The sequence below is a fragment of the Urocampus carinirostris genome, chromosome 2, assembly GCF_059441175.1.
Source record: "Urocampus carinirostris isolate Australia breed hairy pipefish chromosome 2, RoL_Ucar_1.0, whole genome shotgun sequence".
NCBI classification, from domain to species: domain Eukaryota; kingdom Metazoa; phylum Chordata; class Actinopteri; order Syngnathiformes; family Syngnathidae; genus Urocampus; species Urocampus carinirostris.
Window position 1 is genome coordinate 26,905,337 of NC_142350.1, and position 22,808 is coordinate 26,928,144.

A 22,808-nucleotide genomic window follows, 5' to 3' on the forward strand; every position below is an offset into this window, starting at 1 on the left:
TGATGATTATTTTTGAAAATTATGATTTTGAAATGTACATTTTTTCAATGCAAGGTCCTTTAACTGTAAAACAATTTCAGGAGGACTGTACTTTGGAGAATGTTTGGAACATGGGTGGTTTAAGTATACTGACCTCTACACCAAGAATGCCACCACACGTGTGCCTACTTTGTGCTAGTAAAGGGCAACACGAGGTAATTGTATTTAAAAGTACTGCTTGTCCTTGTCTTATCATAATATAACATTAAAATGACAATTTGCATTTAATTTAATTGAAACATGTTTGATTTTTAGATGTTGCATTGCCAAGTGTGCTGTGAGCCCTTCCATTGGTTTTGCCTTGAAGAAGCAGAGCGTCCCTTAGTGGGAAACAAGGAAAACTGGTGTTGTCGTCACTGCAGGTTTTGCCATGTATGTGGTGGGAAAAAGAAGCAATCAAAGGTATGCACTGCAACCTGTATGGTGTTGCATTATTATTGCTATTATTGTTTTGAATATACTTAAATCAGTGTTTTTAAACATAATTTCACAGCCTTTGCTGGAGTGCGAGAGATGTCAGAACTGCTATCATGCTTCCTGTCTTGGACCAAATTATCCAAAACAAAACAAAAAGAGGAAAGCTTGGGTGGGTTCTATCTGCTTAAAAAATACCAAGTCATCCATTTTCGCTTTAAGCTTTGTTGATTGTCTAACATATCATTGTGACTGTTTTTGTAGGTTTGTATAACATGCATCAGGTGTAAGAGCTGTGGGGTCACTCCTGGAAAGAGCTGGGACATTGATTGGAACCATGATAAAGGACTCTGTCCCGACTGTTCACAACTCTTTGAACTGGGTACCCAAATTCAATTTTTTTAACGCTTTTTTTCTTTGTGCGTGTGTTGCTATTATTGGAGCCTGTTATTTATGGTGTCATTTTGTGTGTTCTGTTGTATCAGGTAACTATTGCCCAATCTGCTTCAAGTGTTATGAGGACAATGACTACGACAGTCAAATGATGCAATGTGGCACATGTAACCACTGGGTGCACGCCAAGTGCGAGGATCTTACAGGTAATGTTTAGAGTAATCAAGAATGCTGTCGCAAATAGGATATATTTGTCTAATCGCGAATATTTTTCACATTTGTAATTAGTCTTTTTCTTTCCACCCCCTTTCGTGAACACCCTTTACTGAAATGTCGAGGAAATCATGTCAATGTGCAGTGACGCACATGCTTAAGCAGACAACACTGGTTTTGTGACTAATTCCACACCCCTGCAGAATCTGACACCCTTTCGAGTGAACGTGCATGCGTTTTTTCCTATGCTTTCAGCGCTGTGCTTCCGGCAGAACGAGTGTTGCGATCGTCGTCTGTATAATGTGTTAAATGAGTAATCTTGATTGCTGAGGTCTAAACAAACGCAATCATTGTCTTTATCATGAGTTCAACACCGAAGGTGACCCAATTAGTAATAGGCTATAGCATTCAAATTCACGACTAGTTTTACACAAGTAGCCTCTATATAGAGTGCTATTGTGGCCTTATTGTAATGCATGTTTATTGTGTTCTGTAGTAGCCATATTGTAATGCATGTTTATTTTACGTAGTTGTTCACTGATCACTAAAACAAGAGCACCATTGTGAATGAGTCCCTGGTTTCATTGGATTTTGCTTTGTAAACAAGTGTTTGGAATTGATTTAAAATCCGACTCACCTATCTACTGATGGCAAAGTAAGACATACTTCTAACCTATTGTGCTCTGTGACTTTGGGAGACTACAAAGGAGTACTACACTCTGTGGTGGGTTTCTGAATTTGTGCTCTACAAATAAGGTTACAGGTTTTGATATTGATGATGAAGATTGTGATAAGTCTGTTGTTCAAATTCAAAGAGCGAGCACTTAAGCAAAGAGAGTGAGATTCTGGAAACCACTGAAAACCCGTCCTTCCCTCTGATTTCTGAGGGAAACGTTTGTAACACTTCAAAATCACAGTGGTGGCATCTTTAGTAACCTTGATGGCACAAGTCTGTCGTTCAAACATGGACAGTTTTTGAAGGCGGAGTCAGATTTCACTTTAAGTGTGTGTGTTGAAATTAGGGTATTTTTTTCTTATATGTGCCCCTCGTTTTTGCACTTGATTATTGAAAAGTTGAGTCAAATACTTAACCACCTGTTACCTCACCGGTGCGTTGTTCCCCAAGAGGGGTAAAACATTACAAAATAATCGTCACTTACGATTATTTTTGTGACAATTTTCTCTGGAAATTCCTAATCGTGATATCCCTTGTGATCAAATACATATGGCTACAAATTGTTCTCAATCTTTTAACTTGATACCAGTTGTGTGCCTAGAACCTTTGGTTTTGTTTTAAATAGTTTAGAACAATATTTTTCCATTTGCAAAGTAATGATTTCGGAAAAGGAATTTGAAAATTTCAAGTGTTGCGATTTGACTTGTCGATGAAACCAAGCAAAATAAGTTTAGAATGGCACAGACTCCAAGGAGCAAAAGCAACAAAGAAGATGTCCTACCAAAGATAAATGCACATTTTTAAACCCAATCATTGTTTTATTTCTTCTCTTTTCCCCTTATTATTCGTTGCTTTACCTTATACATTCCGACATTGCTGCTAACCTTCGTTTTCTCTTTAACTCGTTTTAGACGAACTGTATGAAATCCTGTCCAGCTTACCAGAGAGTGTGGTGTATTCATGCCGGCCATGCAGTGTGACTCAGCCAAGTGCCTGGAGAGAACTTCTCTACATTGAGCTCCGGTCCGGAGTCGAGAAAGTTTTAGCCTGCCTATTGTCTTCCAGCCTTACCCAGCACCTTGTTACCTGTTCCCAGGTAAGTAACCCAGCCCTCTTTCAGACGATTATAATTCTTAAAAAAACAATACAATTCCTGGGAGAACTAAGCCCGTCAAATAGGAATCAAAGAATGTGCATGTGTGCTGCAGTGTGAAAAGTTGGTGGGACCTGACAGCGGAATTGAAGGACGACCGGCCTGTGACCTGCGAGCTGTGGGCAAGAAGTTTGACAAAGGCCTTTATACAACATTGGTAAATACAATTTCATGTCTTTGTCCAAAAAACAGTTTTGAAGAGTGAACAACATATTTAGGCAATCTTTCAAGGTTGAAAAGTAAAAATCTACTGAACAGAGGCTGATTTTTGTAAATGTTTATGAAGGTGCTTTTATGTGAGTTGTCATTGAAGATATTTAACAACAGTTTTAATCCGGGTATAACAGATAAAAGTTGTTTTTATTTTATTTCTCCCCTAGTTACCTTAATATAATGACCAATATTTCTTGACAGAAAATGTTCCATGAAGATGTAGTACAGGTGGTGAGAAAAAGGCTTGAACAGGAAGAAAACCTTCCAGAAGAGCAAAGACCTACAGCTTTGGCACGTTCATACTATCTAAAGGTATTTATTTTCTTTTTCTTTGTGGTATCAGATAGATACCCATGATAAATATAATTTGGTTTTTGAAAGCAAGTCTTTTGTTTAATGATCTTTCACCCTCGAACAAATGTATTTGTGATTGAATTTTAATGTTCTTTTACGGCTCCTATCATAACACAAATTTGGTTTGAACCTTTTTACACTTCATTAAGCAAGAAATTTTCATGTTTACAATGTCCGCTTACTTTAGAACTAACGCAAGCTATTTTTCCAAAGCTGCTTGAGGAAGTCTTCAATTGGTTCAACAGTCAAGACCCGGAAGTATGGAACTCGTGTAACAAAACATTGCCAGTGTGAGTAATGTGTGGAATCTGTACTAGTGAAACTGTTTTTGTAATAGGCTCATTAATTTGCTGTTAATAGGAATGGAAAACAATGTTGATTTTATTTTCAAGTCCTTGTTTTTTGTATTCTTCCAGGGGGATGCTGTCGCATGCTGTTCATCCTCCTAACACTGAGCATGTCTACGCTCAGTGGCAGGAAAGGGATGCACTCCTATCTAGAACTCCTTTAGGAGTTTTGCAGTGGGATAATGGACAAAATTTAGATGATAAAAAAGATGAGTTTTATCCGCCAATGTCTGTGGAGCATCCAAGCTGGAATCACTTAAAAACCAGCAATTCCTCCCGGCATAAGTCGAAAGGTAATATTAACCCCGTTGTTAACTCTGATCTTATATTGTTAAACAAAGCTTTTCTCTATTTTTTCACATCAGGAAAAAGAGGAAGGCTTTCAAAAGCAGATCTTGACACAGGCTGGTCGAAAGATGACCTGAGACAGTGCTCTTTGTGTCAAAAATATGGTGACCGTAAACCCAACGTAAGTAATATAGTTATATGTTGAAGAATGACACCCATTGTTAATATTTGTAGTATTTAACACAAATGTAGAAGGTTGTGCTTAGCTTCTCATAAAAGACTTCCTGTTTTTTTAGGATGCAGGCAGGCTCTTGTACCTTGGCCAGAATGAGTGGGCGCATGTGAACTGTAGTCTATGGTCAGCTGAGGTTTTTGAAGAGGACAATGGCTCTTTACTGCATGTGCACAGTGCAGTCACACGGGGTCGCCTAATGGTTTGTGTCACAATGTTTTACTTACAGTGAGTTTTTTAATCATGTTAAATTTTCTCACCATCAATTTGTTTTCGATTAGCGATGTGAACGGTGTAACCAGACGGGTGCCACAGTTGGCTGTTGCCTGACTTCTTGTCAGAGCAACTATCACTTTATGTGTGCCCGCTCCCGCCACTGTGTATTCCAGGATGATAAGAAGGTATATTGTCACAAACACAAGCATCTGATCAGTGGAAAGGTAATTATCACACCCTCTCACTTTCAAAATAACAAGCTTGTTGTTTTCAGCTTGTAAAGAAGGAAATGTCTTTGTTGGTTTTGTAAAGGTGATAACTGGCCAGGAGTTTGAAGTGAACCGACGGATTTACGTGGATTTTGAAGGCATCAGTCTTCGCAGGAAGTTTTTAATGGGACTTGAGCCAGAGTTAATCAATGTCATGATTGGTATTGTTTAAGTCACTGTTTTAAAAAAAAAATCTCTCAATATTTATGCCATCCATGTTACAAATCATTTGTATACTTTCTTTGCACAGGTTCATTACAGATTGATAATCTTGGTGTCCTGTCTGAACTTTCAGCAAGCAAAGGAAAGCTGTTTCCTGTGGGATTTCAGTAAGTTATCTTGACTCTATGTCAATGGTCTAGGATTTCTGCTTGAAAAAGATTTGCTATAGCTCCTGTTTTTGGTTCCATAGGTGCTCTCGCTGGTACTGGAGCACTATGAATCCACAGCAAAAATGCAAATATACATGCACAGTCCGTGAAGTCCAACCTTCAATACCCGAGAAACCCATTGAGGAGATGCCTGACCAAGGAGATAATCACACCATTGAGCACAACCCTTTTCCACTACCAGGTTATTTGGCTGTTTCTTTATCACATATTGTTTCTTAGGGTGATAATCAGATTCCATTCTTTTTAATAAAGATACCAATGTGTGTATGTTTATTCAGAAACCCAAGTGACAGAATTGCAGCCCCAACATGAGGACCAACTTGTAGTTCAGTCAATGAAACCAGATCATGGGAAAAAAACAAAGATTCTCAGTTATCCACAAGCCAGGAGACCAGCTGGAGGAATGTCCCGACCGTTACCATCCCCAGGTAAAGGTTTTATTTTTAGAAAGTTATGGTAACAAAAATTTCTGCACTTAAAAAGTAGGTGTGGGTGATAATGTTAAAAGAATAATATCTCAACCCAAAACAAAAAACAGACAAATTATTTCGAACATACAGATGTGTGTCAAATGTGCTTGCAGTTAAAATATAACCCACAAATCGAATAAAAGCACATTTTCTAACTGCACTTTAGCACATGCTGTCTTCTGTTCACTCAGAAGTCTCCTATTATATGCTTAGCCCATCCCTAACATAATTGATAAGAATAAAATTCATTGTATTCATAGGTGCCTTTCTTGCTTGTATTTGTAAAGCATTTTTATAATCGGTTACTGTATGGTTCCACGTTGTGCATTATTTCTTTAAAAGTCACGTTATGCACAAAACATGCCATTCTTTATTTATTAATTCCTTATCTTAAAAGTTTCAATCATTGTGGGAATTACTGCATGAGTGTAAAAGTGTTAAGCTTGTGCGTGCACTGTTAGCTTATTGGCCATTTTTATACGGAGATTACATAAAATAAAAAGGACAACATGTACAATAATAATACATTTTATTTTAAAGCAGAATTACAGAGGTCAATTGGTAATTAGTTCCAAAGTTGGGGAGTCGAGCGTCTGAAAGCTCTGCTCCCCATGGAGTTTAAACAGAAAGTGGGTACTGTGATATGGAGGCAGGAAGAAGATATGAGTGGCGCAGGATGGGTTGGCAATGTGTGAAGGAGGTCAGAAAGGTAGGGAGGGGCAGAATTATGGATGGCCTTTTAGGGTTACAGAAAGAATTGGTAAGTGATTATTTGATTTGGAGCCACATGTATACATTTATACAACATAGACAGGCAACTTACCGGAATAGAATAGTTCTTAAAAAAAATGAAGTACGATATTTTCTGCATTGTAAGGCACCCTGGATTATAAGGTGCACCCCCCAAAAATAGTCTTTTTATCATATATTTTCCATAACTTAGGTGCACTTGACAGTAGGTACGTCAATAAAAGAGTCGGATAGGTGAGTCAAATATTATTAACCCCTCAATGCGGGCCGGGTCAGACTGTTTCAGACACGTACAGATACGGTGTTTGTAAGACGTCGCCCATCACTGAAATATGTCATACTACATATCATTGGAAAGTTTTAACTCTTGGGATTCAAGATATGCAGACCATCTAAAAATATACTCATCACATAAATCACTATCAGTCGGAAACAAGATACCCCATAACTACAAATCAGTCATAACTCACCAAAGATGTTGTCTTGCAGCCATCAAATTCGATGATAAAACGCAAGCGTGTAAAATATTGATGTACTACACAACACGCCATAATGAGAAAAAAATTGCCAAAAAGCATCTCTGCATTGATGGAGGTTGCTTGTTGCTAAACTGTCTGTTTAGCCTCATTATTCCCGTTTACAAATACACACTAGTAAAATTGTTTTCTCTAGAGTGTAGACAAACCTAAATTGTGATTCAAATCTTTTTGGGCCAATTGCAGGCTTTATTGTACCCCGCTTTAGCCAATACGAGCCTATGAATGGTAAGTAGTCCGAGCTTCCTTTACCTCTGAATAACTTAAGCCAATAGTGACCCATTCAAATGATGATTCACTCATTGTGAGGAAATGAAATGCCGGTATGTATATCCCAGCATGCTCCACGCACTCGGGGGAAATTGAGTCGGCGGCTGCTTACCGTAGTTGCATTTATATAGCGCTTTTCAAGACACTGAAGACCTCCCAAAGGGCTTTACAATGTACTTCGCACTTAGGTCCGTTTTTGTAAATATTTAAAGCTTTAAGATTGGCTTATAGTGCTAAAAATACGGTTCATAAATAAGCAATCTTAACGATTTATGCATTTTGTTGAAGGTCACATACTTGTTTTAGTCTCTAACAATCTAATTTTGTCAAGTTGCCCTCACCTCATTTGTCGTTTGACCTGGTACAAGGTTTACAAATTTTCTGTTCTCCTTACAGGAGCAATTCCAATAAAACCTCACCACATACTAACAGTAAGTGATCTAGAAGAGACCAGAAGAGTCCGACGCCACAACCCCCACATACAGGCAACAGGCCTACGGTCTCCTGCCTCTCTTGGACCTCCAACAGGACCACCAACTGGACCAGTCACTCTGCGTGCAGGAAAGTCTCTTCCAACTTCACCACTTTTCTCAAGTGCAAATAAAGACTGCCCGATAAATTCTTTATTAGTTGGTCCAGTTGGTGGCAGAAATACTTCCTCGGTCCGGTGCCCTGCGACAGGGAAGACCCTTTGTGCCTCATCTTTCTTTCCTCCGTCTCCCTGGCAGGACAATGCAGGGACATTTGCATCTCCAAGTTTGTCTTTCTCTCCATCCCTACAAAATTTACCCCGGGCTCGACTATCGTTTGAGTTGAGCCAATCAGATAATGTTGAAGTGCCGCACAATTTCTTGGCATCACCAGAGCCGGAGGATGTCTCGCCCACAAATGGAACTTCACCTCAGAGGGACTTGGATGAACAGAAAGATGAAGATGAATTTACCTTTACTGCGTATCACAAGGATCCCAGCTTAAATCCTGGACAGGAGATGAGGACAGAATTGGAAATTGAAGAGACGGTCTTAAATGAGGTTGTGGCCATGAATTGTGGTGGACAAATAGTTGTGGAGGGGGATGATAAAGAAGAATTCTGGAGTCGACCCCAAGAGATTCAGAAACGGAAGTCCCTTGTTGCCAGTCTTCCGAGGTCAGCAGCCTCTGATCGAAATGATGTGGGGAACACCTCCTCTGATGATGATATGGAACATTACTTTGACTTCACTCGGTCTATTGTTAGCCGTCCTGGGACGAAAGAGCATTCCAAGTCTCCCACGTCCACGTCCTCCAAGAACATGGCTCAATTAGATGGTGTAGATGATGGAACAGAGAGTGATGCAAGCATCTCTACAAATGATGATCGGCAGAAAGTTGATAGTTCTGGTAAAAATGTGCCAATCCAGAATCTAACAAACAGTGATATGCCCGAATCTGAACCATTTACCAGGACCACTGGACTTCCGAATGAAAGCCTCAAATCTCCATCCAATAACAAGAACAAAGATTCCTCATCTTCAACAGTCTTATCTGCAGTTAGTAATCCCGTAGCAACGTTTCAAAATTCACCAGGATCCTCAAAGGAAATCAGCACGGGTTTGCTCTCACTACAGATGTCAGTGGCATCTCCTCAACAAGTAGAAAATGCTGACAAAAATCATGAAAATGTACTTTCTACCCTTGGAGGCATCCGCAATCAGCCAGGCTCTGAAATGCGTAACTCTCAGGAGACTCGTCACTGTAAACTCCAATTAGGTGAAACTGTTCCTCTACTGGAATGTACACAACCTGAATCCCAAAAGGCTCAGGCGTCAAAACCGGTGAAATCAAAATCAGACAGTAGCCAATTTGTGTCACCTGCAGAGGTTTCCACTGTGTTAGGCAACCACATTAAATGTAACTCCATGGGAAATCCCGACAACATTGTCCAGTGTGGCCTAAAATTGACAAAGGTGCATTGTCCTTCGCAAGGTTTTTCTGACTTTGCCCAGAAGTATCCCAGTCTGCCAGGAATGTCGCAACCCTCCCTCACAAGTATTACACTACAACCTGTCAGCACATCTCAAGACTCAACCTTTCATCAAAGAGACCCCTTGTCTCAGAAATCTGCCACCACGACTCTTGTCAAAGACCAAACACAGACTCTTCTAAATGTTGTGCCCCAAAATACGCCTTTGTCTTCAGGGAAATCCGTACAAGTAGTGACTTCTAGTAACATCTTATTAACCAGGCACTCGACCCAGACAACACCTTTGGCTTCTACCACTGTCACCATTGTGTCTTCTTCTACTCCAACATCATCTCTCCCTGGACTTAGCACACCTACTCCAGCTCCATACCAGACAACATCTCCAGTTAATTTGAACGGCTACAGCTCTTCACTAGTGCAGAAGGATGCTTCTTCTGGACACACGATCTCAATAAACTTTTCAACACCTAGGCCTACTTTAGAAACGCAACAGCATTTAGTATCACCAGCTCTCCCTGGTCATGCCATTCTTACTGTGAAGGAAGTCGGAGGTCCAAATGTGGACTCTACACCACATGTCTTGTTGGTGAATCGTCTTGGGCAAATTTTTGTCAAGAGTCCTGACAGCAACACATTCCAGCTGCCAAGTCCTAATGCTCCATCCTTTAATTGTGTCACTCAGATTGCCAGCCTTTTGCAGAGCAATGCACTCTCCACCACACTGGCAGCAGCAGGAAACATGCCCACTCCAACTCCCGGGCCATCGGTTTTGTCAACTGCTTCCACAACAGCCACTACCGCTGAGCCAAATCTTAACGCAATTACACAGTTGCTTAATCACAATAGCAATGGAGCATTGTCATCCATTAATGTCAAAAAAGCAAAGAAGAATACTAAGAAACCCAAAGATGAAACTGACTCAGAAAAGATAAAAGTTAAAAAAGACAAAAAGAAAGAGTCCAATGCATCAAAAAAATCAAAGTCATCCAAGGTAGTTGGGCAATGTACAACAAAAAGTTCAGATTTAACTCCTCCAGAGAGTGCAGAAGCAATTATCAACCAGGCAATGGCAAGCAACTACACACCCAAGTGGAGCGGTCTTCGGACACTTAGCCCTTCGTCACTTATTTTGCCGCCCGACCTACTCATTGAGCCTGATCCACCAACAACATGCCCCAAAACGACAACTCATGCATCTCGCCCTCGCACAAGTGTGCGCATGAAGAGAGTATCTTCGCTTTCTGACCGTATAGTTACAAAGAAATCAAAAGTGGATTTCCTAACCTGTGTACCTACCAACAAGGACGAGTGCAATCGGGAAATCGTACCGAGCATTTTAAGCAGGGCCTCTGGGGTTCGCATCAAGACACCAACTGTTAAAGGAATATTGAACTTGGACGAGTTAAAGGAGGAGTCTCAAAGTGATTCTGAACGCTCTGGGTAAGATGTTTTTTTAAAGATATTTTATTTTCAAACTACTCCCGGAAAGTGATTAAATACTATCTTTTTTATAACCTTAGACTATATCGTAACCGACTCACAACTCTATTAAACAAAGGAAGCCTAGTCTTTGTCTGTTTTATCTTCCCCAGGAAACGACAGCAAGAAGTAGCTCAATCGATAAATTTACTTTTACTTACAGACAGACAGAAAGCAAAGTGATATATGCTCTGATTTATGAAAGGAGTTTTCTGGCATTGTTCAACTAAATAACCTTTCTACATTTTCAGCTTCGAACCATGGGATCATACGTCTCGGGGAGAACATGGCAATCCACAAACTTCAGAGCCAGCGGGTCACAGCACTTTTAGTGACTGGAAGAAATACTCTGGTATCTTTCTTTTATACAACTTAATTGAAGCCTTATTTATTTGTAATTTATATACTGTGTTTGCACACGACAAGGTACACCCCAATAAATAGTCCTATAAGGCGCATGGAATTCAAACTATAGTAAGGTTTCACAAAAAATAAAAATGTACCGTTTTTGTGCACTGGTTGATCAGTTGGAATATATCACTGGTCATACAGAAGGACAGACGCCTTATAAGCTACCAAATATTTTATGTTATTGTTGAGCCAGCCTGCGAGAATCTTACCAGACATTAAACTGGTCCGTGGTACTGAAAAGGTTGTGAACCACTGAAATACGGTATTGTATTGCTGACTTGCTTAGTCTTTAAGAAGCGCACAAGATTAGAAACTGAATAAAGATAAATTATTTTTGGGACGTAGTTTGATCGTTCTGAACTGAATGAAGAGAAAGGCATTGTAGGAAGTAATTCAATCTTCCAAAAACATATTAACGCATGGCCTCAGGTATTCAAAACGTTGTAACTTACAATACTTAGGTCAAGCTGAGAAAAAGTGAACCAACCTTTATACTAATTTCACTGTTTTACTAAAAATGCTTTAATAATGAGATAAGACCTAATGCCTACTCAAATGTTGTCTCTGTATCCCTGGTGATCTAGTGGATAGGATGCAGCGCCCTCCTCGCTCGATTTGGGTTCAATTCCTTTTCGACCAAAGTTATGCAATTGTGATTGTTGTAATTGTGCCTGTGCAGTTATTTGAGACTTTTCGTGATTAAGGTCTGTACAAATAAATGTGATGTCACGTAAACAATCATCAATGTCCCTAGCAGCCTGGTGGTTAGGATGCGATTCCCTTACCATTTCAATGTTTCCACTATCATAGGGATATTCTGGTAGGCCTTAAGAGTTTAATTGCTCCCACCAGTCTCATAATCTTGTATTATTAAAAAATGCAATATTTTTAGATATACTGTATTTTTCAGTGTATGATGCACACCCCTATTTTTTTATTATTAGAAATTGATATAGAATCTTTTATCACTTTTCGCAGCTCATACGTTGCTCTTTGCAACCCGGATCAGTGGGAACACCGAAAATTGTAACCACTGGACCACCATTTTTATAAATAACTCATTATCACACCTTTTTTAGTCATGGTACCAGAGATGATTGTTAATTCCGTTGAGTGTTTCACATGTTACAATGTGAATAAATTTGTCATTTACAATGCCTAAAATAAAATCGATGCGTTTGATTTTAAAATCAACAAGATTTTTCTTTTGGGGCCCCTCCTTCCACCACGGTGCCCAAAACTCTTGAGAAACACAGCATTGCTATCCGTTTCGATACCCATTGCCACCATTGTGGTCCTCGATAAAATTTATCGACTGATCAAAATTAGCACAAATATGGTAACGCATTTCCAATTTTGTCTCCATATAAGGAGCACCGGATTATACGGCACCCATTCAGATTTCTCTCCAATTTGGCGTTTTTGATTTCGCCTCTTAGTTCGGAAACTTCTTTATCTACTCTGTAAATTTTATCTACAGTATGCTAAAATTATTTTATTTCAAGCAGAAATACTGTGGTCTCATTTTTTACACATTCATACAGGAAGTTCACTGGAACCCTATTTATGTGCATTCATATCTTACATCTGTAAATAACTTGTGATTTAGACCATCCTAAAAATCCTTTTTCTGAGCATTTTATTGAATACAATTTGCATCCATAGGGGCAGGTTCCGCTTCAGATGAAGACTCGCTGGTGTCTGATGAGGAGGAGGAATATTTGCAAAATAAAGATCAACCTCACTTGAGATTCCAAATAAGCAGTGACGATGGCTTCAATGTGGAGGCAGACACTATAGAGGGTGAGGCAATGTTTTGAAATGTATTTCTCCCCAAATTCCCTGGGATTTATTTTTAAGTCATTGAATCTCATTTGTCTTTACAGTGGCTTGGAAAGCGGTGATAGATGGTGTCCAAGAGGCACGAGCTTTTGCAAAGTTGAGACCTCTGGCTTTCCAAAGACTCACGGGTGCCCGAATGCTCGGCCTTTTACACGACGCTGTGGTCTTCTTGCTGGAACAACTTCAAGGAGCACACCGATGCCAGCATCACACCTTCCGTTTCTTCAAACAGTTCAGCCAGGAAGATGATCTGCCGGTCAATCCTACTGGCTGTGCCCGCTCTGAATTTTATTTTAGGTGTGTACATAAAATTCTGCACAAACATAGAACAAACAATTTTGTGAAAAATGGTTCAGTTTAGAGGTTAGATGATTATCGTGCGGTCCAGTTATTGGGCGTCGCTCCGTTGCTACAACTACTCCCACGTTCCCTCCCGCTCCTTTCCTTCCTTGCTATCCACCTTGTGCCTTCTGATTGGATAAGCAACCAGGGGCGCAGCCACCGAAGCAAAAGCTTTTCCAACCCCACAAACCGCAAACAGGGCAGCTCTGCTAACTCCGCGACATGTCACAACAAGCCTGAGTGTGAATCGAGCAATATTGAGATTTTTCAAAGTTTGTGGCAGAAAAAGCATGTGTGCGATCTACAGATAGCGTGAAAGGTGTTGTTGACTTGTTTTAGGGAAGTACGTCAGGTGGAGACTGATACATTTGTTCTTATCTTAAAATTAATTAGTCAAACAAGTATGTGTTTGTTATTGAGAGATTGTGTAAAAAGTATGCTACAGTGGAAGTGATTAGCTCTGACCATAACATTAGTTTCTCATTCTGGCTTTAAAACGGGAGTGCCCACACTTTTCAATCCGCCAACTCAACTACATTTACATTGGTTTTTGCACTTTTTGTTCAATTTAAGTTAGTTGGTTGTATTGGCATTTTTTTAATTTATTGTAAAAAAACAATCACGTAGCTATTTAAGTTTTTACGTACCTCTATACCGGTTGCCGCTAAGCCTCAATTTATTTTCTCCACTGTTAGTTTGTGGCCTGAGTGAAAGAATAGTCATTTTCGTTGTGTTGAAATTCTAATTCTAAAATGTTTCATAGAGCTATCAAATATTCTTTGTGTCTTTTTGCATTATTAAACATTTTTTGCACCATTTTTTTAAGCTATATACAGCAAATCAATATCGGCTCCACATATAGGTTATTTGTCTCCCCTTAATACTAATAGTGTCGGCCCTGAAAAACCCATAACGGTCGCTTCCTAGTACAGTTAATAAAAAAGTTTATTTTTCATTTTGTTAATTGTAGCAACCGGACACACCACAGGTTTGGCATTAAAAATGTTTCTTACAAAATTGACCATAAGTTAAGCATATAGTAATTAAATGCTGAAAATCTTTTCTCTCCCTAGAAAATCCACATTTGACATGTTCAACTTCCTAGCGTCTCAGCACAGGCAGCTTCCTGACATTGAATCTTATGATGATGAAGAAGATGATGTTCTTTTGAAATCCACAAGGTTAGCCATTGTCTTAAAATTGTTGCATACCATGTTTTTCGCACGTAAGGCTAATTTAATTCTCTCCTGTCCCAGACGGGCCACAAGTTTGGAGCTGCCAATGGCCATGCGCTTCAGACATCTGGAAAGAACATCAAAGGAGGCTGTTGGTGTGTACAGGTAAGCTCTGGATTTTGTTTATCAAACAGTAGAATGCAGAGATCCCTTGGTTTTCACAGTTAATGGGGATCACCACCCGCAAAAAGTGAACATCTGCAAAGTAGCTTTGCACCTCCATAAAAGCTCCCAATGGTAAACTTTCTCCAAGATTGTCATGACCGATAAAGAGTAAAAGACTAACAAAATAAAATTATAGATTTACAAATAACTACACACAACATATAATTGTAGTTGAATGAATGCTTTTATTGTCAAACGCATGTCATGCCTTTATTGGCTATGTTTTTATAGAATAGTCAAACAAAATTGCAGGGCTTCGAATTTCAGTGCAACAAAGCAATTTAGAAAGCTGCTGGCTAGCTAAGCGTTAACATCGTGTGTCCTCGAACTAAGACAAGTCTTCACAATGATTAAAATAAAGTACAAAAATCCCAACATTAGCGCTTTTCAACGAGTTGTTGCTCCAGGTTGTCTGTTTCATGGCATATGGATCTCGCATTGGGGACTAGCCAAACACCGCAGGGGTAAGCTTGTGAGGGTTGTTAGCTTAGCTCTAGCATTAGGCGTGACGCAGACAAGTCACGCCCAACCAATCCACACACATACAATCGGCCCACTGCAGCACTTTCTTTGTTCTTTCTCTGACCACAATGAATCATACGTTGATATAAATGACAAGAAAGACAATTCCATTCAAAATCCATAAAGAAGTGAACCGGCGATAACCAAACGCACAAAGTAGCGAGGGGTCTCTATACCATGAATATGTGCCCCAGGCCCATCACAACCCTAAACAAGCGCACAAGAATGTGAAAAGATTATTTTGCATATGTATTGATAAAGATGGGTTTTCGTATTTCATTTATCGACGTCTTTTGGAGGATTTTTTTTGCCGCAAAATGTTATTTCACTATCGTTAGGATACAAGTACATTGTTCTTATGTACATATGTCAGTCTCCAAGCCCTAGCTTGTTAGCCTATTTAGCCTGCCCTTTTTATATTATTTTGCCCATGAAGACCTTTATCCTGGAGTGCCATGTCTAATCTTGTTGTAAACAATGTTTAATACGCTGTTATCAATGACGATACTAATTACTCTCATACTTATTGGAACACCTAGGAGTTTTTTTTTTAAATGTTATTTTAAACCTACGATATATAAACAATGCTTTCCCATAAGCACAAGGGCACTTTGCTTGCAAAATAGCATTTTATTTGCAAGAACATTGGATTTATGAATGAACTTTGCAAGAACTTTTCGGGTCATCGTGACTATGGCAGAAGTGCACTTAACTTTATATTTCTCTGTCCCGACATTTACGCAGACACTTAATCATCTTTTTTAGGGGACAAAAAAGCTTTGAAGCGTTAACAGTCTGTACTTAAATCTTCGCTTTTATCACCATACTGCTCGTACTCTGCATATAGGCTAGCGCCTACACACTGCCATACGCATTACGTGTTGACAAAACTCTGTTCAAAGCCACTCCTGTCATCTTAATATAATTTATGATAGTTACATCTTTCACACACCCTTGATACTTAGTAATCCGCAGCGCCAGACCCCTATAAAAAAAAACAACAAGAAAAAATACATTTTTACGTTTTGGCACCCAGGCACAATGCTTCTGAAAACGTATGTATACATTCTGAAAAATTAGATAAAAAATGTAAAGACTGGTAAAGCACCCACTATTAAAAGTTAAAAGCAAGACAGAAAGAGTGGCAACAGTCAATCAGCTGAAATATTTCAAACATATTCCCATATTGGCAGGTTTTCATTCATTTCAATGGCAAACCTGCAAATTCACAGCCAAATAAAATTTACTGCCAGGTTTTTTTAGTGAGTTTTTTTTTCATCCCATTCCATCTAGGTCTGCAATCCATGGGCGTGGACTCTTCTGCAAAAGGAACATTGAAGCAGGCGAAATGGTCATAGAGTATGCTGGCATCGTCATTCGCTCAGTGCTCACTGACAAAAGAGAGAAGTACTACGATGGCAAGGTGTGTCTCATTTTAGTTGTTACTAATGTATTCCTAATGTGGTGTGCCCGTAATTTGAGTCACACATATGTGACAGCCTGGGCTCAGGAAGTATAATGGATCATTCTGTAACCCATGGGTCGCTTGTTATATCTCAGCTCCCCCCTGGAACGTCATGTCCTTGGGCAAGACACTTTTCAAACCTTTCCTCCAGTGCCACACTTACACTAGTGCGTGAAAGGTGTGATCATGTAGTGGTAGTTGGAAATGCAATCCGGTAGCCAGGGCAGCTCTGGCTACGTACGTAGTTTACCACCACAAAAAGTGTAAATGTGTTAGTGAATGAATAATGCACCATCCTGAAGCATCCTTGAGTGTCTATATAAATTCATAGCAATATTAGAATTACTTTCGCCAAAAATGCCTCATGAAGAAGAGAGAATACCCAATTAATTCACCGCATTTTCCAGACTATAAGGTGCACCTAAAACCCCCAAGTTGGCCAAAAATTATGAAAGTGCATTTTATAATCTGGTGCGCTTTATGTACCAGAAACTATATAAAATAAAACGCAGAACTCCTAGATGCCATTTTTCCAACGCTCGTTTTTTTGTGTACTGTATTTTCTTGTTGTGTTACACAATAATGGTATGTAACTATAGGGATAGGTTCCATCAGGCTGTACTTGCCCAAGACACATCACCGGAAGTGGTGCCCTGACGACCCGAGCGGTTAAGGGATACGTGAACCATGAAGTATAAACGTATTATATTATTACTTGAATGAAGAATTTGGTTTATCATGATCTTTTGTACAAAACACGTACTTATTTAAATTGTTGTTACATAATTCTGCATACAATAACTGCTTTGCCTTTGAGGAACAAAGTGTGGTTTTAGAATGCCCTTTGTGGTTAACATGTTAACTCCTAACGGGCTGACGGACTTTTGATAAACAAATATGTGTCTATATGTTGTAGCTAGTCACTGAATCATGTCATGCCACATACCATTGGAAAGCTTAAACTCTTGGAATTAGAGATATGATGACCATTTTCAAAATATGCTCATCACAGAAACATGCTGATTCTGAAATGAGATACTAAAAAACTTTAAAGCCAGCCTCGCTCACCAATTATGTCGCCTGGCTGTAATCAAATTTGTCAAATGCCCGCAAAAATGACTTTGTTACATCCAGGACAATCAAGACAATCCAACCCTGTAAAATATTTACTTCAAAACACACAATAATGCCGCCGGATTAAAAAAAATTCGCCTAAAAGCATTCCGGCTTTGTTGGATATTCCTAGTAGTAATTCGTTCTTTTCTCTACAAAAGCCCCTTTTAAACCAAACAGACTCCTAAAATGATTCCCAATATAGTCGTAAGCCTCTGACCTTTCGATTGCCACCACTCTCGGCCAATAGCAGGCTTTTTCAGGACGCAAAAAATACGGTGGCTGCAAATAAACCATACTGCTCAGACTTGCATTCAAATGAACTGATGGTTTGATTCTAAACATTTTTGTCAAACTCTGGAAACTCATTTTGTTGCTGTGAGAGCTTATTCATCAATATTATTCTTTACTCTTTTATTGCTATAAAGTCTAAGATTAAAGTCTGTTCACTTGTTTTTGCCTATCTCTTGTAAGATTTATTATTTTAAATGGATCTTTCACCTAGGTAGAAAAAAGTTTAAACAAATCAAAATATATGTTTGTACAATGTTTGCATTTTCACACTCTGTTTCTGTGGACTCTGCAAACAATATTTCAGTCAAAATTTAATATGGATCTGAACTTCTGGCTTCATTGAGTCTAATGTTTCTTTGCATCTTCTAGTGTAGTCAACCTCGTGCATTGTAGTCTAAAGTAGGGATGCACAATTAATTTAAATGATGGAGGGTTGGGCCAATCAGAATTGTTAGAGTTTGGGATTTGATGCGCCTGCCAATCAGAGTTATGTTTTAATGGCACTAGCTAATAAAGGCAAGCATTACGCTAGGCCACACGACTGTATGCGAGCAGACAGCATCCCTAACAAAGTTCTTCAATAGAGGGTGCTGTTTTCAGAAGGATAAAGCATGTCACTCTGATTCAATTCAAAAAAGAAGTAGCAAAGAAAATGCACATTTAAAATTGAAAACCCTATTGAAATTGCAAGACTGGTTGGAAAAAAAATGCAATTTGACCACCCCCAAGACCTAGCAGCTCTAATGGAAAATATAAGAGAGATTAGGATATTATTGCATTTTCCAAAATCGTACAGCCCTAGTATCAATAGAGTACTTTGCAGAAACAAAGGAAGAGAATAACTTGTCCGCGTTTCGTTTTACCAGGGTATCGGCTGTTACATGTTCCGCATCGACGATTTTGACGTGGTGGATGCGACCATGCACGGCAACGCGGCCAGATTCATCAACCACTCGTGCGAACCCAACTGCTACTCGAGAGTGATCAACGTGGAAGGCCGCAAACACATAGTCATCTTCGCTCTGAGGAAAATCTACCGAGGAGAAGAACTCACCTACGACTACAAGTTCCCCATCGAGGACGCCAGCAACAAGCTCAACTGCAACTGCGGCGCTCGCCGATGCAGACGATTCCTAAATTGAGAGAATACCTCCCTGCTCAAAATACCGCGATTCTTGTTGACTAGAAAGCCTTAAATCTTATGAATGGAGCTCCCGATTGTTGATGGCACTCAGTGCAGAAGATAAATTTGCCACTATTGAGATGAGGAGGAGCAGAAGAGGAGGTTGTCCGACACTGTGTTTGAAGGGTGCCCTAGGCTGCCGGTGACTATTCACGCTTGGTTATTTATATATAGTTTGGCCGTGGTTCCTGGTTTATTTTGGACCTCGGCCTCATGTCTCGGATACACACTCACATTGAGCCTTATCAGTGAAACCAATGCTGTAAAGTTAAGCTTGGCTTTAAGAAATTCATTAAGTTTTACGCCTTTTTGTTCATTTTTAATTCTTACGTTTAGGAGAGTCTTTTATAGTAAACTCATAATCATCTTTGCTCCATCATGTCGTAAAAGGAACTTCCACTTTTGTGTTTGCTCTTGAGCCATATATTCACTCAAACCTTATTTTCTCATCTGGACATTATTTGTGGACTGGATTTGGGTTTAAACCTCCCCACTTCTCTTGAAAAACCTGGTGCTAAGTGTCGAATGGTATCGTTATGGCGTACAATCACTGTCAAAAAGCCGTAGCCAGAAAAAAACACAAAGAGACGATTCGTGCCCGTAAAAATGTTTTGTGTTTCCCGTGGAATTTTTGGAGACCCTGGTGTACAGAGAGGTCTGAGGGCATGACCCCCGGGGGAAGAACATTTCGTACATTTTAAAATTCAGCTGACTGACAGAAACGTAGCACAAATCACACACCATTGCGTTTGCAATCTTTAATATAACAAGAAAACTAAAAGTTGTTTTGATTGACTGCATTTGCTCACACGCACATATATGTATATTTTAAAAAAAAATGTATTTTTGATAATACAAGTTTATGAGACACTGGTAGGATCAATTAAACCCCGGTGGCCCGCCACAATCTTCTGATGATTTGGTATCCAAATTATGACAACGCCACATAAGCTTCGGGGAGACGGCAAGGTGGACTAGATGAGTATGGAGAAAGATCGCTGTTAAAAAGCATATGCGGGAGAAAAAAACATAAAAAGATTCATACTCGGAAAACTGGAAAAAACGCTCCTTATGTAGATCAAAAGGATACATTTTTAAACCCGCGAGTACTAAACGAAAACCTACAGGCATAATATTATAAGCGTCGAGAAACGAAGAGGTCCAATCAGATTACGGGTACAAAACAAGAAGCTACAGGCAGAGTTACGGGTATGATTCTCAGTGGTATGCAAATTATGATGACGTCACAGTTGCTTCAAGGACATGGCAGGGGAAACTAGTCGAGATATGCAATTTCCAAACTCATGTGCAGGTAGAAAACGGAGCTCAATTAGTTTTCCCTGCCGTCTCTGCTTGGTGACATCAGAATTCACATACCACTTTGTATCATATACGTAACTCTGCCGGTGACTTTTTGTTTTGTACCAGTAAATTGATTCATCCTCGTATGTGTTGACTTGTAGGTTTTTATGCCTGTAGTATTTTGTTTTGTACTCTTAGTTTTCAAAACATTTCTTTTTGATTGACTCACAAGGAACATTTTTCAGGTCCGAATCTATTCTTACAAGTACAAATCCTCTTTCTCTAGTTTTTTTTGACAGCGATCTTGCTCCATAGTTGAGTTCTGTTTTCTATCTTCAGATGCAGATTTGGTGAATAGCGGAAGCTATCTCAACTAGTTTCCCCTGCCTTCCCCTACGACGTCATCATATTTTGCATAGCATTGTGTTTCATACCTGTAACTCTGCCCGTGGCTTCTTGTTTTGTACGCATAATCTGTTTCGTCCTCGTAGTTTTTTCGACACGTAGGTGTTTATGCCCGCAGGTTTTTGTTTTATAGTCTTAGGTTTCAAATATCTCTGATTCAGACACAAGTAACATTTTTTACAGTTATGAATCGTCTTTTTTTTGGGTAACCCTTTTTGACAGTTATCGTTGTCTATGCATTCTCAGCATTGAGATACCCTGCAAATAATAATTGGATACCAGGCCTTGTGCAGAACGTATTTTTTGAATAAATGCACCATGGTGGTACTTAACTATATTGGGTAACTCATTATCTTCCCTTATTGATAACATTTCAGCAAACTGCATAGGGTCAATGTACAGTATATGTAGCAAACACTACCCAAACCAAGTTAAGACTGATCATTTTCAGTTCTTAATTTTTTTATCCAAAGCTCCTTTTCAGCTGTTCCAATTGGACGTCTCACGTGGCAATATGAATCTAGTCACTGTGTTAATCCGTGAATCAGGGAGAACGTGCCGGTGTAAATTGCCTCCGAGTGTGTGCGTTCAATTCCTACAGCTAGCTTGTCGTGAACTCACACACTTAGCAAGCCAAGACGATGCACTCCGCACCTAATTGAAAGTAATTAGGAAATGTTGTTCTTAGCGATGTTCAGTACTGTCTTTGATAGGCAGAATTGTATCCACACTGTTTGAAATTAGTCGTGATATTTATTCGCGTTTTGATTTTGACTTTTAACAGTGAAACGTTTTGTATAAATGGTGGTGGGTGTACAGCTCCATTTGTTGCGCTGTATTATTTGTCCTTGGTTTCACTAATTTACTTGAAATTTATGTTGAGGCAATCATATCTTATAATAGTGGCTTTTAAAAGAAGATTTTAATTTAATTTCATTACGTTGTGGCAAGAAACTGATAGTCCTTGAGAATGCCACGGAAGTCATGTGAGCACTGATTGCCTCCAGAGCCCATACATAACCCTCTAATATTGCAGTTCTCCCCCGAAAAGAATTGGAGTGGACATTAAATGTGTGTGTCAACGTCCTGTGCCCATTTTGCATGTTCAATCACTGGGATGGGGCCAAAATAGGTGTCTAATCGGTTAGCAAAGACAAAAAACAACAACAAAACATGCTCCCAACTCATTGCAAGGATTCTACCTCAGCTGTCACAACGGATGTTTGGGAATACTGATCTAAAAACAGATGATATCTGTTTTTTGTCTGCGGAGTTGCTGTGTGTTGACTTTGTCATTTTAGGAGTCTGTGTGTTAGTGCATTTTGCAATAAAGAAGGCAAAATTGTATTCAAATGTCAAGAAAAGAAATGATGACCATTTTGCCCAGATTCTATTCAGAAAGCTATGTTTAAAACACACACACACACACACCACTGAATATATAAATACAGTATATATATAGTAGGGGTATTTTAAAATAAATGTAAAAGACAAAATTGAGAAATATTGATCTTTGAATTTATGTCTTTGTTACCATGTACAAATGAACCTAAGTTTGTAAATATTTGTATACGTATTTCTAAACCTGTTTCATTTTTCTATGCACTTTTTTTATTTATATTATTTGTTTAAATAAAGATGTCGAGATGTTTCAACAAATCTGTTGTTTTTGTTTTTTTAGTAATCATATGTTTATATAACTGTTCCCGAGGGGTCTTCAAAACTTGAAAAAGTCTCGCGTTTGATAACAGCAAACTAACTGAAGGTAAAGCTGACTTATTTAAGTCTTTGTCAGTTAATCTTTGGGATGATTTAACAGTTTTAGAAATAACGGCGTTATTTTATTTTTATTTTCAGAAACG

The 22,808-nt window shown here is 39.1% G+C and overlaps 1 protein-coding gene across 1 annotated transcript in view; it reads left to right on the top strand.

Moving 5' to 3' along the window:
• Nucleotides 1–22,605, top strand: part of kmt2bb (lysine (K)-specific methyltransferase 2Bb) — a 40,218-nt gene extending 17,613 nt beyond the window's left edge. Inside the window, exons 12-36 of the mRNA XM_088326079.1 lie at nt 81–194; nt 295–441; nt 533–625; nt 718–835; nt 939–1,052; nt 2,647–2,831; nt 2,944–3,045; nt 3,303–3,413; nt 3,669–3,745; nt 3,872–4,095; nt 4,168–4,271; nt 4,387–4,524; nt 4,604–4,762; nt 4,851–4,968; nt 5,058–5,136; nt 5,220–5,380; nt 5,478–5,627; nt 7,622–10,628; nt 10,919–11,019; nt 12,744–12,881; nt 12,965–13,217; nt 14,336–14,443; nt 14,519–14,602; nt 16,478–16,607; nt 18,923–22,605. Coding sequence (XP_088182205.1) covers nt 81–194; nt 295–441; nt 533–625; nt 718–835; nt 939–1,052; nt 2,647–2,831; nt 2,944–3,045; nt 3,303–3,413; nt 3,669–3,745; nt 3,872–4,095; nt 4,168–4,271; nt 4,387–4,524; nt 4,604–4,762; nt 4,851–4,968; nt 5,058–5,136; nt 5,220–5,380; nt 5,478–5,627; nt 7,622–10,628; nt 10,919–11,019; nt 12,744–12,881; nt 12,965–13,217; nt 14,336–14,443; nt 14,519–14,602; nt 16,478–16,607; nt 18,923–19,198 — 6,291 coding nt within the window. The 3' untranslated portion in view covers nt 19,199–22,605. The remainder of the gene's footprint in view (nt 1–80; nt 195–294; nt 442–532; nt 626–717; nt 836–938; nt 1,053–2,646; nt 2,832–2,943; nt 3,046–3,302; nt 3,414–3,668; nt 3,746–3,871; nt 4,096–4,167; nt 4,272–4,386; nt 4,525–4,603; nt 4,763–4,850; nt 4,969–5,057; nt 5,137–5,219; nt 5,381–5,477; nt 5,628–7,621; nt 10,629–10,918; nt 11,020–12,743; nt 12,882–12,964; nt 13,218–14,335; nt 14,444–14,518; nt 14,603–16,477; nt 16,608–18,922) is intronic.
• The last annotated feature ends 203 nt before the right edge of the window (nt 22,606–22,808 follow it).